Consider the following 12,635-nt stretch of genomic DNA (forward strand, 5'->3'; position numbering starts at 1 on the left):
TGTGCTCTTCCCATTAAACCACATTAGCTCTCTCTGCTACTTTTCTATCCCCCTTGAAAAAGGCATGAAACACTAGCTCTAAACTGAGGATTCTGTTTTATTCTTGAGACAGGGCCTCACTCTGTTACCCAGGCTGAAGTGCAGTGGCTTGATCATGGCTTACTGCAACCTGAAATTTCTGGACTAAAGGGATCCTCCCACCTCAACCTTCTGAGTAGCTGGGACTATTTTTAAGTCCTTTTTTTTTTTTTTTTTGGTTGTGCTATTGATTTATTTTTCCCCAGCACATCTTAAAAATCACACATGGGCATTTGCTTAGAGAACGTACAGTCTAAGAAAACCAGTAAGAGGAGAATCTGAACACACACTGAAAGCACGGAATACTGACCATGTGTTGAGCCCTGAAAAAGTCTTAATGCAAGTGGATATTCCCTAATGACCATATAGAGAGCCAAAAACACCCCAGAAGAGGTGCATTTCCACGTGGGATATAAAGAGTTGATTTCAAAGGTAATAATACACTGCGTAGATCAGATGGTATGGACAGTCACCAAAGCTTAATTAAGCATAAAGATTAAGTTCACCAGCACTTAACTCCAAACTCAAAAGTGATAGTAGAGATCTTCATTTGACGATGAAGCAAATGAAAAGTTTGCAACAATTTCTGCAGCTGTGGCTTTTGCCATTTTGTGTAGCCAACAGAGATCTACAGAGCTTTTGCAGGCCATCCCCAGAACACTTCAGTCCTAATCCAGGAGCAAAGGAGACCATAAGTATGAGTTTTCCTTTTCTGGACAAGCTATTCTTTTAAACTTACCACAATTAAAAGGGAGTAAACAAAATGCCTCTTCTACTTGGTCAACCTTAAGTGATAAATAAAGAAGGAAGTCTCCAATGGCTACCAGTACTCTTTAAAGATCTAGCCAAGTCAGATCTTGCCCATAAAGAGCTACTTACTCCTGAAGAGAAAGGGGTGACAGTGTCAAGTTACATCATTATTGAAGTTAGTAATATTTCAGGAGCCTCCTGAGTGTGTTACACACCGAGGAGGACCTTTGCTTTTGTACCTGAAATATTTTTGGACAGTACTATAATTCTCATGGGTACAGCTGTTGCCCTAGTCAGCCAAGAGCCAAGAGCTGTTTACTTATCAGTAAAAGGAGTTGACATTTTAGCATTTTTTTATAGTATCAAAATCAACATCCTATGCTAACATCAACTCTGTGGTGTCCTTATGCTAACTCTAATGTTAGCACAACAACATTAGTGTTTTAGCCCTGCACGACTTTACTTCCCTCATGTCTTGTTTTCATAAGTTTTTTGCTTTGGAAAGTATACAAATTAAAGAAAAAATTTATATGTAAGACAGTTATTAAAATGAGAAAAGTTTAGTGAAAATCTAGAAACAAAGAGCGTATAGATAGCAAAGTAGGATGCCAGGACGGTCTGTCCACACCTTTCGTCGCTTTCTGCCAATTCCTTCCTCTTTGCTGCCTCTCATTTCTCTCCCCAGTCAACAATGAGCACTGATGCATAGAATGCAAAATTGAGGAAGGCCTGGCTGTGTCTCAAGGAGACTCCCCTCCCACATGCTTTGAACTCTTAGCAGCACTCCTGAATCAGCTGTTGAACCTGGCTTCGTAGGAGTGCCAGGTTCCTTTATCTTCAGAATATTCAAAATTTCACTTATTAGAGTAAAATATTTCTCAGACTTCATTTTTCTCCTTTGGTAGAAAGAGTGTTGAGATGTGAGAGAATCAGCATTCCAGTTCACTGAACTCGGGCCAGTTATTTAAAACCTCCAAGCCTTCCTCACTTATAGAGGGAATGTGGGAAAGGAACACACACGGCCATCACTAAAAGCAGAGGAAGCAATGAAGATGGAGGGAGTCCCCAGCAGTTGAGGGCTTCTGGGCATGGCTCATGGGTTTTGCATGGCGGGGAGAAATGCTGTGTGACTCATGGTCACTGTCGATTCTCAGGGTTCAGTCAGTGGACCGGGACCCATGCTGCTCATCTACAAAACTCCCAGCCTGGGATGAGTCACACACATGCCAACCTCAAACACAGGGAGAAGGAAATGCTTCCACACAGAGACAGAGGGAAGCCAGATCCTAACAATGAGGCCGGCACCTTTAAAAAGAGAAGGGAGCCTGCACCAGGAAACCAGAACGTGAAACCAGCACGCAAACCCTGAACGCAAATCCCGATCTTAGGGCCTAAGGTATTCAGAACTTACCGGAAGGCTCAAGGCACTTACAGAAAGACATGGTTTTGGAAAATGGCCATGGCATTCTGTACCAAGGCGATCACCTTGGAACACTGTTGAATCAGTATTATTTACACGGGCATAGAGCGGGACAAAAATATATACACAAACATCTGAAAAGGCTCTGAGCCTTGTCTGCAGGTTTCCACTCTTACAAAATGTGCTCTAAGTACTCAGCCTCCAGAACAAGTTGTCCTTGAGCATAAATTTGAGGCCAGAGTGTTTATTTTAATTGGGTTTGGATTTTGTAAGATGCTGTCTAGGAGAAGTTTAAAAGATTTTTTTTTTGAAGTTCAGTTTTCCTGAGAGTTGACAGTCTAGAGGAAAAGCAGGTTTTAGAAATGATTCCACAGGAACACAGTATGTGAAAACAAATTCCTAGCCTGTAAGTTTTATCCTGGCTCTGAACTGGTCTGTAATGCATTTACACACAACAAAAATAAAACAGCAAGCTTAGCTGGGGCTGTTCCCTTTCCCCGTGGGGTAGACCAGCCATTTCCTGCGTGAGCGCTGATTCCCCCCTAACAATTCCGCTATATGTAATTCTTCTCTCCTTTCATTCCAGTTCCAGTATTTACTAGGCTTGGCTATCTTTTGTTTGGTGTTAGCAATGCTGGCAGTTGCTGTGTAACATCTATTTCTTAATCTGATTTTCTGAATCATCCAGATGAGTAACTTGACCAAGTTTGCTAGGCCTTGGCAGTATTCACTCTTGATAATGACCTCTAGCCTCTAGCCATGTAGAGAGGGGGTCTCTGGAACACAGCAATGACTCACGATCATGGAACATCGTCCTAAGAATGCAGAACTGGGGGACACACACATGCTACTTGAAGTTATTCCCTATCACTGTCCTTTTGCTGTCATAAAGAAGACAATATTAGGATTACTAGAAGGCCCTGAATTTTAGGATAAAGAAGAACGTGCTACATGCTATATAGGACTGGAATGGATTCTCAGGTGAGAAGCTCATTGGGTCAGAAGGGTTGAAAAGCCCAGGTCAGGGATTAAGTGAGCCTTAAACGTGCCACAGGGAAACAGGAAGCACAGATGGAAAGGGAAACTGTGGAAGATGCTTGGCAGGAGATGACAACTGCCTGGAGGCAGGAGAGTCAAGACAGAGGCCAAAAACCCTGAAGTTAAAAGTCTAGGGAGGTAAAGAAGTGGTGATGCACCTACACGAGGGGAATCAGGGAGGTCACAATTGGTCCAAAATGCCGAGTTGTCCAACACAGAGGGATGTAAGCTACTTTAAAATCATCTCAGCAAACTAACACAGGAACAGAAAACCAAACACCACATGTTCTCACTCATAAGTGGGAGTTAAACAATAAGAACACATGGACACAGGGAGGGGAACATCACACACCGGGACCTGTCAGGGGATGGGGTGCAAGGGGAGGGAGAGCATTAGGACTAATACCTAATGCATGCAGGGCTTAAAACCTAGATGACGGCTTGATAGGTGCAGCAAACCACCATGGCATATGTATACCTATGTAACAAACTTGCATGTTCTGCACATGTATCCTGGAACTTAAAGTTAAAAAAAAAAAAAAAAGAAAACCTTAAAAAAAATCATTAGGCTTCCCTACCACTCAAAGGCACCTTTCCCTTTCTTTTTTTTAATTGATAGACTTTATTTATTTTTTAAGCAGTTTTTGGTTTACGGAAAAAAATTGAGTGAAAAATAGAGAGTTGGTATATACCTTCCTCTCCTCATCTCCAATTTCTCCCATTTTTAACATCTTGCTTTAGTGGAACATTTGTAACAACTGATGAACCAATATTTGCTGAAGACATTACTAATAAGGATAGTCTACAGTTCACAGGAGGGTTCACTTTTGGCACTGTATGTTTTATGGGTTTTGATAAACGTATAATAGTATGTATCCCTCCATTATAGTATCAGACAGAACAGTTTCACTGCCCTAAAAATCCTGTGACCCACCAATTCATCCTTCCCCCAACAACCTACAGTAACCACTGATCTTTTCATTGACTCCACAATTTTGTCTCCTCCAGAGTGAGGGGTAGAGTGTAGTTGGCAGAGTGTCATGTAGTTGGAATCATACAGTGTGTAGCCTTCTCAGATTGGCTCCTTTCACTCAGCAATACACATTTAAGGTTCTTCCACATTTTTTATGGTTTGATAGCTCATTTTCTTTTTATCTCTTATAATATTCCATTATATGGATGTATCCCTTTAATTTTGTGATTTTAACATTTAGAAATTATAAGACACAAAAAGCACAAATCAAGAGGGAAAATCTGACAAACTATACTTCATCAATAACTAAAACCTCTTTTCTCCAAACAACACTGTCAAGAAAATGAAGACAAGCCACAGCATGGGAGAAAATAATTGAAAAACAAATATCTGATAAAAAATATGTATCCAAAATACATAAGTAATCTTTAGAACTCAACAATAAGAAGACAAACAACCCGATATAAAATGGTTAAAATTTGAACAGGCTCTTCACCAAGTTATACAAATTGAAAACAAGCTCATGAAAGGACACTCAACATTAGTAGTCATTAGGAAAATGCAAACAAAAATCACAATGAGCTACCTTTTTATGGTTTTGAATGGTTAACATTTTACAAACAGACAGTACCAAGTATTGACAAGGACTTGGAGTAACTGGAATTCCCACACGTTGGTGGTGGTAATATATTGTAGTGAAACCACTTGGAAGAGAGTTTGGCATTCTAATCTTAGAAAGTTAAACACACACCTACCAGATAAGCCAGCCATTCCATTCCTTGATATTTACGTACACAAAGACTTGTACATGAATGCTCATAGCACCCTTACTGGTTATCACCCAAAACTGAAAATAATCCAAATATTAGGTGAATAGATTAACAAATTGTGGTTTATGCATACAATGGAATACTACTTAGGAAAAAAAAAAGGAACTCAGCAAAATCCATACTGTCTTAAACTCTGCAGGAAAACTGATCTAATTTCTTGGATAAACAAATTGCATAAGGGGAAAAAAAGAAAGATGGAATGGAAAGCTATTGCTTAAGAGAGGCCTAAAAGACACACCAACTCATCCCAGCATGTGGAGATTATTTCCATTCTGATGTAAACAAATGGTAACATGCAAACAAAGAAACCATTTATGACAACTATGAACTTTTTGGAAATTTGACCACCGACTGTTTATTTGTGATAGCAATTAATATAACAGTATTCTGGTTATTCATATGATAACATAGTTGTCATTGTTTAAAAAAACTATGGACAAAATATTTACAGATTAAATTAGATGTCTGAGATTCTCTTCAAAATAATTAGGTGGTGAGCATAGGATGGGATAGAGATGACACAAGTTTTGTTTTGAGTAAACAATGGCTCACTATATTATTCAGTGTACTCGTGTATATGTTTGAAATTTTACATAATAAAGTGTTTTTTAAGTTCCCTGGAATCTGACCATCATGAAACAACCACTGTTAACATTTTGATATGTATCCTTCCAAGAAGGATATATTCTTGGAATAATATATTATTTATCATTATATATGATATACTGAAATATATTATGAAATATATGAAATATGGATATTAAAATATATTATGAAATACGAAATATGAAATACATGAAATCAGGATATTATATGAACTGCTCTGTAACTTCCATTTCACATTCAATGATTTATCTTTTTATGTCAGCAAAGATTTATGTCATCCTTTTGAATTACCTATTTATATCGGTGTACCATGATTTCTTAAAAACTATTTCCTAACTTTTGGACAGTTCAGTAATTTCCTGTTTTCTGCTATCATGAATAATGTTACGATAAACCAGGCTGTGCAATGAGACACGATATAGACAAGCTAAGAGCATGTGCCCCGGAGCCTGCCTGCCTGTCTCTCACTTATTAGCTGTGTACCCTGGAGAAAGTTACAAGCCTCTCCAGGCCTCAATTTCCTCATCTGTAAAATAGGGATGATAACAGTGCCTACTCCATAGGATCAAGGGTGCATTAATGAGCTAGTATATATTTCAGCAATGGCAACAAAAGCACAGAATCAGAGCTCCACACATGTTAAATCTTGTTATTATGTTTGCACACCTGACCAATTTCTTCTTTCGAATTGCTGGAATAAAAGACATGCCTTTTGAAGACTCAATTTGCCCATATGCTGAAATGACATTATTTCACATTCACTAACTCAACTTTTTTGGGGTAGGAAAGTTTGTCCACTTTCTTAAGTGGATTGCATTTGGTAAATTAATGTTTTGGGGGGTAAGAAAGTGGACAAACTTCGTCTTTGTCATTTCCTTGTTCCTTAACTGCTAAATTTACCTTCACCTGACAGCTGGCTGTACTATTATAAAATCTGCAAACCTCTTGCTTTGCTTTAAAATTTTTTAAACCTGCGATTAACCAAAGGCGCCTATAGCACAACACTCTGTGAACAAATGATTCCAGAACAAGACATGATCACTACCCACAAGTCTTAACTTGTTGTCTTTCATATTAACACCCTATTCCAATTTTCCAAGCCAATATGCTTGTGCCTCTAAATATATTTACCTTATTTATTTATTTTAGAGATAGGATCTCGTTCTGTTACCTAGGCTGGAGGGCAGTGACGCAACCATAGCTCACTGCAGCCTCAAACTCCTGGGCCCAAGTGATCCTCCTGCCTCAGTCTCCAGAGTATCTGGGACTATAGGTGTACACCACCTTGCTTATATATTCACCTTAGTAAAACAAATGTTTCTCACTTTGCTTTCAAACTAACAACAAATATAAAACCTAGTCTAATGTCTCTAGTGTCTCCAAGTATAATTTTCAGGAGAAAGTCCTGCTTTCTCTGCCATAGTCAACATTTAAATTAACTAGAGCAAAAGCAGAGCTATTTTGCTGGGTCCCACCTCAATCCAGACATTTTTCTGCTGAGACTGCAGCTCCACCTCTCTTTGCCCTCAGGAAAAGTTAAAATACTTTTTAAAAGATATTTGAGTAGCGTAATTAAAATCCACAAACCAGATGGGCATGGTGGCGCACACCTGTCATCCCAACACTTTGGGAGGCCAAGGCGAGAGGATCACTTGAGCCCAGGAGTTCAAGACCAGCCTGGACAATACAGCGTGACCTCATCTCTAAAAATAAAAAAATAATAATAATCTACAAACCAAAACTTGGGTTCCCCACAATCCAGAATCCTATATGCTAGGCTCATAACCAAATTCGGCCCAGAGCACTTGTTCCTATGCCAATCCTCCTCATGCCGGGAAACAGAACCCGGGGATGAGTCTTGGTAATGCCGTCTTCCGCATTCCCCATCTCCTTCCGGTGTTACTGGTTCTTCTTCCAGAAGATTTCTGAAACCCAGCTCCACTTCCTCCACCCTCGTCCAAGCCACTTCTCTCCTGGATTATTACAATCGCATGCCAACTGATTGACACATGCAGAAACCTTCCTCCTTCTAAGTGTGATCTTTTTTTGTAAATGTAAATTGGACACTGCACTACTGCTTTAAAAGCTCGAGGGGCTTGGCCGAGCGCGGTGGCTCACGCCTGTAATCCCAGCACTTTGGGAGGCCGAGACGGGCAGATCACGAGGTCAGGAGATCGAGACCATCCTGGCTAACATGGTGAAACCCCGTCTCTACTAAAATGCAAAAAACTAGCCGGGCGAGGTGGTGGGCGCCTGTAGTCCCAGCTACTCGGGAGGCTGAGGCAGGAGAATGGCGTGAACCCGGGAGGCGGAGCTTGCAGTGAGCTGAGATCCGGCCACTGCATTCCAGCCTGGGCCACAGAGTGAGACTCCGTCTCAAAAAAAAAAAAAAAAAAAAGCTTGACGGGCTTCCCATTGTTTCCGAATATCACCCTTACCCCCATGGCAAGGCCCTACCGAGTCTCTAACTACATCTTCCCACCGCACTCCTTGCTCTTCCTTAAAAGCACCAGGCCATTTCCTGCCCTTTCCTGCCTCAACTTGGCTCCTGCGGTTTGCTCTGCCTGATAGCTCTTTGCCCACTGGCCTTTTCTTGTTTTTCAGGTCCAGCTTAAAATCATTTCCTCAGGGAGGCCTTCCCCACCCAATCTAAAGCCACTCCCTCGCCCCATAGTAACCTCTCACAGTCCGCTCCTTCCCTGCGCAGCACTGATTACCAAGAGTCACCAGACACCGATCTGACTGTGCCTGCAGCTGTCTCCCCCTCTCTGCTGTCACTGTGCTTTGTCACCTTGCTGTGCTAGGGTCTAGCATGGCACCTACCCATAAAAGAGCACAGTATCTATTTGTGAATAAACGAATCACGAGTAAGTAGGCTTGTCTAATCTGCTGTTCTTCAACCTTAAATTCCCAGAGAAAAGTGATTACATTTCACTTTATATCATGAGATGAGGACGGAGATCCAAATTCGAAACCCCGAATTTAGCACCATTCCATTTACTAGTCTCAGCTTTATGGGGAATACAAAAGACAAGCTCCCAAAGAACTTGCAATCTCCCTAGAACACCTAAACACTTGGAGTATCATTTAAAGATAGAATATGTTTAAGTGTCAAAATGACAGAACAAACCAAAAGTAACCTCAAGGTTTTACTTTTCTTCCTTGGGTGTAAGAACCCAAGGAAGAAAAAGAAACAAACCCTGGGTAGAAATGCCTGGAAGAGAATGAGCACACGCAGGCAGATACAGTAGGTCTACAAATGTGATTTAGAAACGGGTGCCTAGAGGAGTACCAGTCAGACGACAATATATATGAGGAGGACAAACTGTGCACAGACCACCCCAAACAGAGCAGCACCTAAATCCTTTGCAGGGTAGCTTCAGTCTTTAAAAAGATAACATATTTTTGTAAGCAGTCTCCAGTTAGACACTGTATTTGCCAATGTTCAGAAAACACAGTTGTCTCATTTCTGGTTTATGAACACTATGGGAATGCAAAAGAGAAACACCTCTTCATTCGAGTCAGTGTGAACTAATTTTGTTTAAGCACACCTTTTTAAAGGGCTTTTATTTTCACAGCTCCTTAACCTTGTATTGCATCTTTTCTCCAGGCATAGTTGACTGTGGAACATTGCTTTGGGGAGCCTAGGTGTCAGCAATATGTAGTTCTATTTTAAGCTCAGGGAGGAGCACATGTAATATAAGTAGGAACAGGGAAAAGAAAAATAAATGAAAAGTCTGCTGCAATATATTTAGGTGCACTTGGAAGTGTGTTTTAAATTAACCTGTAATTATGCTACAGAATCCCATTCTGAAGAAAATCACCTGAAGGAGAAAAGAGGCAAAAGATGGGCACCAGTACTTACACATGCAGATAGACAGGCGGACAGATGGACAGACAGACGGATGGACAGATGAATAGATAGATAGACAGACGGATAGACAGATGGACAGCTAGAGAGATGGATATACACACAGATGGACAGAAGGACAGAGACAGACAGGCAGATGGATAGACAGACAAATGGCCAGATGGACAGACAGATGGATGGATGGACAGATGGATAAACAGACAGATAGATGGATAGATAGACAGACAGACAGATGGATAGCCAGACAGATGGACAGACTGAGGTTTTGCCATGACTGTTTATTTACAAGCTTTCTTTGTTAAGGCAATTACAACCAAAGTATAATAAAACAGAAACAATTGTTTAGGTGACATGAAAGATCAGGTGATGTGGGTATTTGATGGTTGATACAGGAATTAATTACTTTGAAACCATAATTACCCATGTTTAAGCAAAGCACTTGTTTTTTCATAAAGTAGACCACCAGGATCTGAGGAATTAAATTGTTCAAAGTCCCTGTCACACACAGGAAGGGATTTATACTGGATAAATATCTTTTAAGTTATTACTACAAGCCATGTGTGGTGGCTCACACCTGTAATCCTGGCACTTTGGGAGGCCAATGGGGGAAGATTGCTTGAGCTCAGGAGTTTGAGACCAGCCTAGGCAACATGGTGAGACCTTGACTCTACTAAAAATCCAAAAATTTAGCTGGATGTGGTGGTGTACACCTGTAGTCCCAGCTACCCAGGTGGCTGAGGTGGGAGGATTGCTTGAGCCCAGGAGGTGGAGGGTGCAGTGAACTATGATTGCACCACTGCACTCCAGCCTGAGCAACAGAGAAAGACGCTGTCTCAGAAAAAGGAAAAAAAAAAATGATATTACTATAGTACTTCCTGCTCAGGCTTCCTCTCTTTTGGGTCCTTATTTGATTTTTAAAAATTTTAATAATGACTTTCATAAACTTCAGAAAGTCTCCCAGTTGGTACAGAGACCTCAAGCTGAAGTTCAGGTCATAGAAGGCACCAGGCTCCCCTGGCTGACCACTGCTATCTGTGCTGGGGGACTTCCAAGGCCAGGGAGCTAGGGAGGAGGAGGGGGCTCTGCGGAATACGCAGGGCTGTAAGGATGGAAGGTGCTAAGGCAATCGTCCTCAGGAGCTATGTAGCTTCATTCGTTAAAACCACCATGAAAAACAAAATGTTTCATAGCCGAACACAGCAGAAAATCCTAACACCACCAGAAGAGAATGAGTTTAATCTGAGGAAATGTGAGGCTAATGTAATGAGTTCGAGCCCAAACTTAGATGTCACCCAGAGTGACAGAACTCCAGAGAGCATCTGCACCCGCTGCCCACGATGGAGAAGGGAGAGGAGTATGGGGACATGGGGTTTCCCACATGAAATTCCAGCCCCAGCCTGCTAGAGTTGAGCCATTCAGGGCAAGGAGTCTGAAACTATTCTGTTGAGAGCATGAAATCATAGCAGGAAAGAAAGGGAAGGTGGTAAGAAGGGAAGGAGGTGAGGACCCCAGTGAAGGAAAGGGCCAGCGGCTGGGGAGGGGAGGCTCCGAGCCATTCTTTTGCACATTTCTTTTGCATATCTCTGCATAGTGTAGGTAAGGCAGGTCAGAATTCATCATCTGCAGTGAATTCGCCACCAAACCAACATAAACAAAAAGACTCCCTCCTGTGGGTTCTTGGAGTCTAAAGTAATGCACTCAAACCGGTTAAATGGAAATCAGAACTGTTCTGGGAAGCCACGGCTTCTCTGACTTTGAGAGCTCTGACAAAAACGACCTGAGGCAGGGGAGAGATCAAACCATCAGTCTCCCTTCTGGGGTTGTCTGGAGCTAAGATATTTGAGGACAATTGCTGTTTTGGGGTTCAACTCCTCCTAAGGTGGATATTCCAGGAACTTCAGGGCCAGCGTTTCATCAAACACCTGTGCTTCTCCCAACGTCCCTGATAATGCTCTGGTCGACCTTTCCTGAAGGTGTCTCAGAGCAGTTTTCCCAGACGGGAAAGTCTGGGAAGTCAGCAGGGACTTCTCTGGCAGAATCCAGAACAGAATGACACAACCAGAGAACCTATGAAGGTTAAATCTGTTGAGCTGGAAGCCTCGCAGCTGCAGATAGATATGCTGGCAGGGCCATTAACTGGGAACCAGCTCTGGCTGATAAGGTGATTCCCCGGGAGCTGGCATACCATAAGCGTCACAGGACCCAGCACTGGGACCAGGAAGGAGGCTATCACCCTCCCTAATTAGCTCACCAGACACAAGGGGTACCTGTACACACCAACCCTGCACCCAATTCCCAATTTCAGGTCACACACGATGGAGACATTACTTTTTGTAGGAGTTTATCAGGCAAAAAAAAATTACTGGAACGTTCCCTCAGTTTGCCTAGAGTCATCCCATCTAACGGGTGACTTTGATTTCTATACCTTGTCTATTTTATCTCTCCTTCCCTCAATATATTAACATAAAATGCTATAGAATGTATAATTTTCCATTAAAATAAATATTATTTTTGCAACAGGATTACTTCATTTTAATTTACAGAAGTCAGAGTGAACAGCTTCGAGTACAGAATCATGGAAATCTAGAATCGAGAGGATAAGAGAAGTGGGTGTTAACCACTGCACAGCTGTAGATTTTGTATCCGTGGCATCCGATAAATTCACACAGAGGAAATGCCCTACTTCAGAGCTCTAAAATGTTATCCTTTGACTCCCAGAAGCATAAAAATGCAACTGGACTGGAAAACCAATTTCAGGTACTTACTGATTCCCTGAAAGAGCTCTTCAATATTAATAGCATTTTTTGCACTTGTCTCAACCACGATGGCACCTATGGATTCAGCGTATTCCTTAGCATCCTTCAGGGGAACCTCCCTGGAAAAGAGGTCAAAGACAGACAGGAAATGAATGCTTGTTTGTAAAATACAAATCACTCAAAAGACCAAACAGCTTGTGTGGCAACAGCTCCTTTATCTTCTTGTAGAATAATAACTCAATCACTCAGCAAGAATGGATGCCTAGTATGAGTGAGACTTTTTAAAGTTTTTTTTTTTTTTTTTTTTTTTTTT

General features: G+C 41.4%; 1 protein-coding gene across 1 annotated transcript in view; it reads right to left on the reverse strand.

The window, feature by feature from the left end:
* The window catches only part of RAB31 (RAB31, member RAS oncogene family), an 83,165-nt gene that overhangs the window by 4,440 nt on the left and 66,090 nt on the right, over nt 1-12,635 (reverse strand). Inside the window, exon 5 of the mRNA XM_017853866.1 lies at nt 12,332-12,441. Within this exon, the coding sequence (XP_017709355.1) occupies nt 12,332-12,441 (110 nt within the window). The remainder of the gene's footprint in view (nt 1-12,331; nt 12,442-12,635) is intronic.

Source organism: Rhinopithecus bieti, unplaced genomic scaffold (assembly GCF_001698545.2).
Source record: "Rhinopithecus bieti isolate Rb0 unplaced genomic scaffold, ASM169854v2 scaffold_35856, whole genome shotgun sequence".
In the NCBI taxonomy this organism is placed as follows: Eukaryota; Metazoa; Chordata; class Mammalia; order Primates; family Cercopithecidae; genus Rhinopithecus; species Rhinopithecus bieti.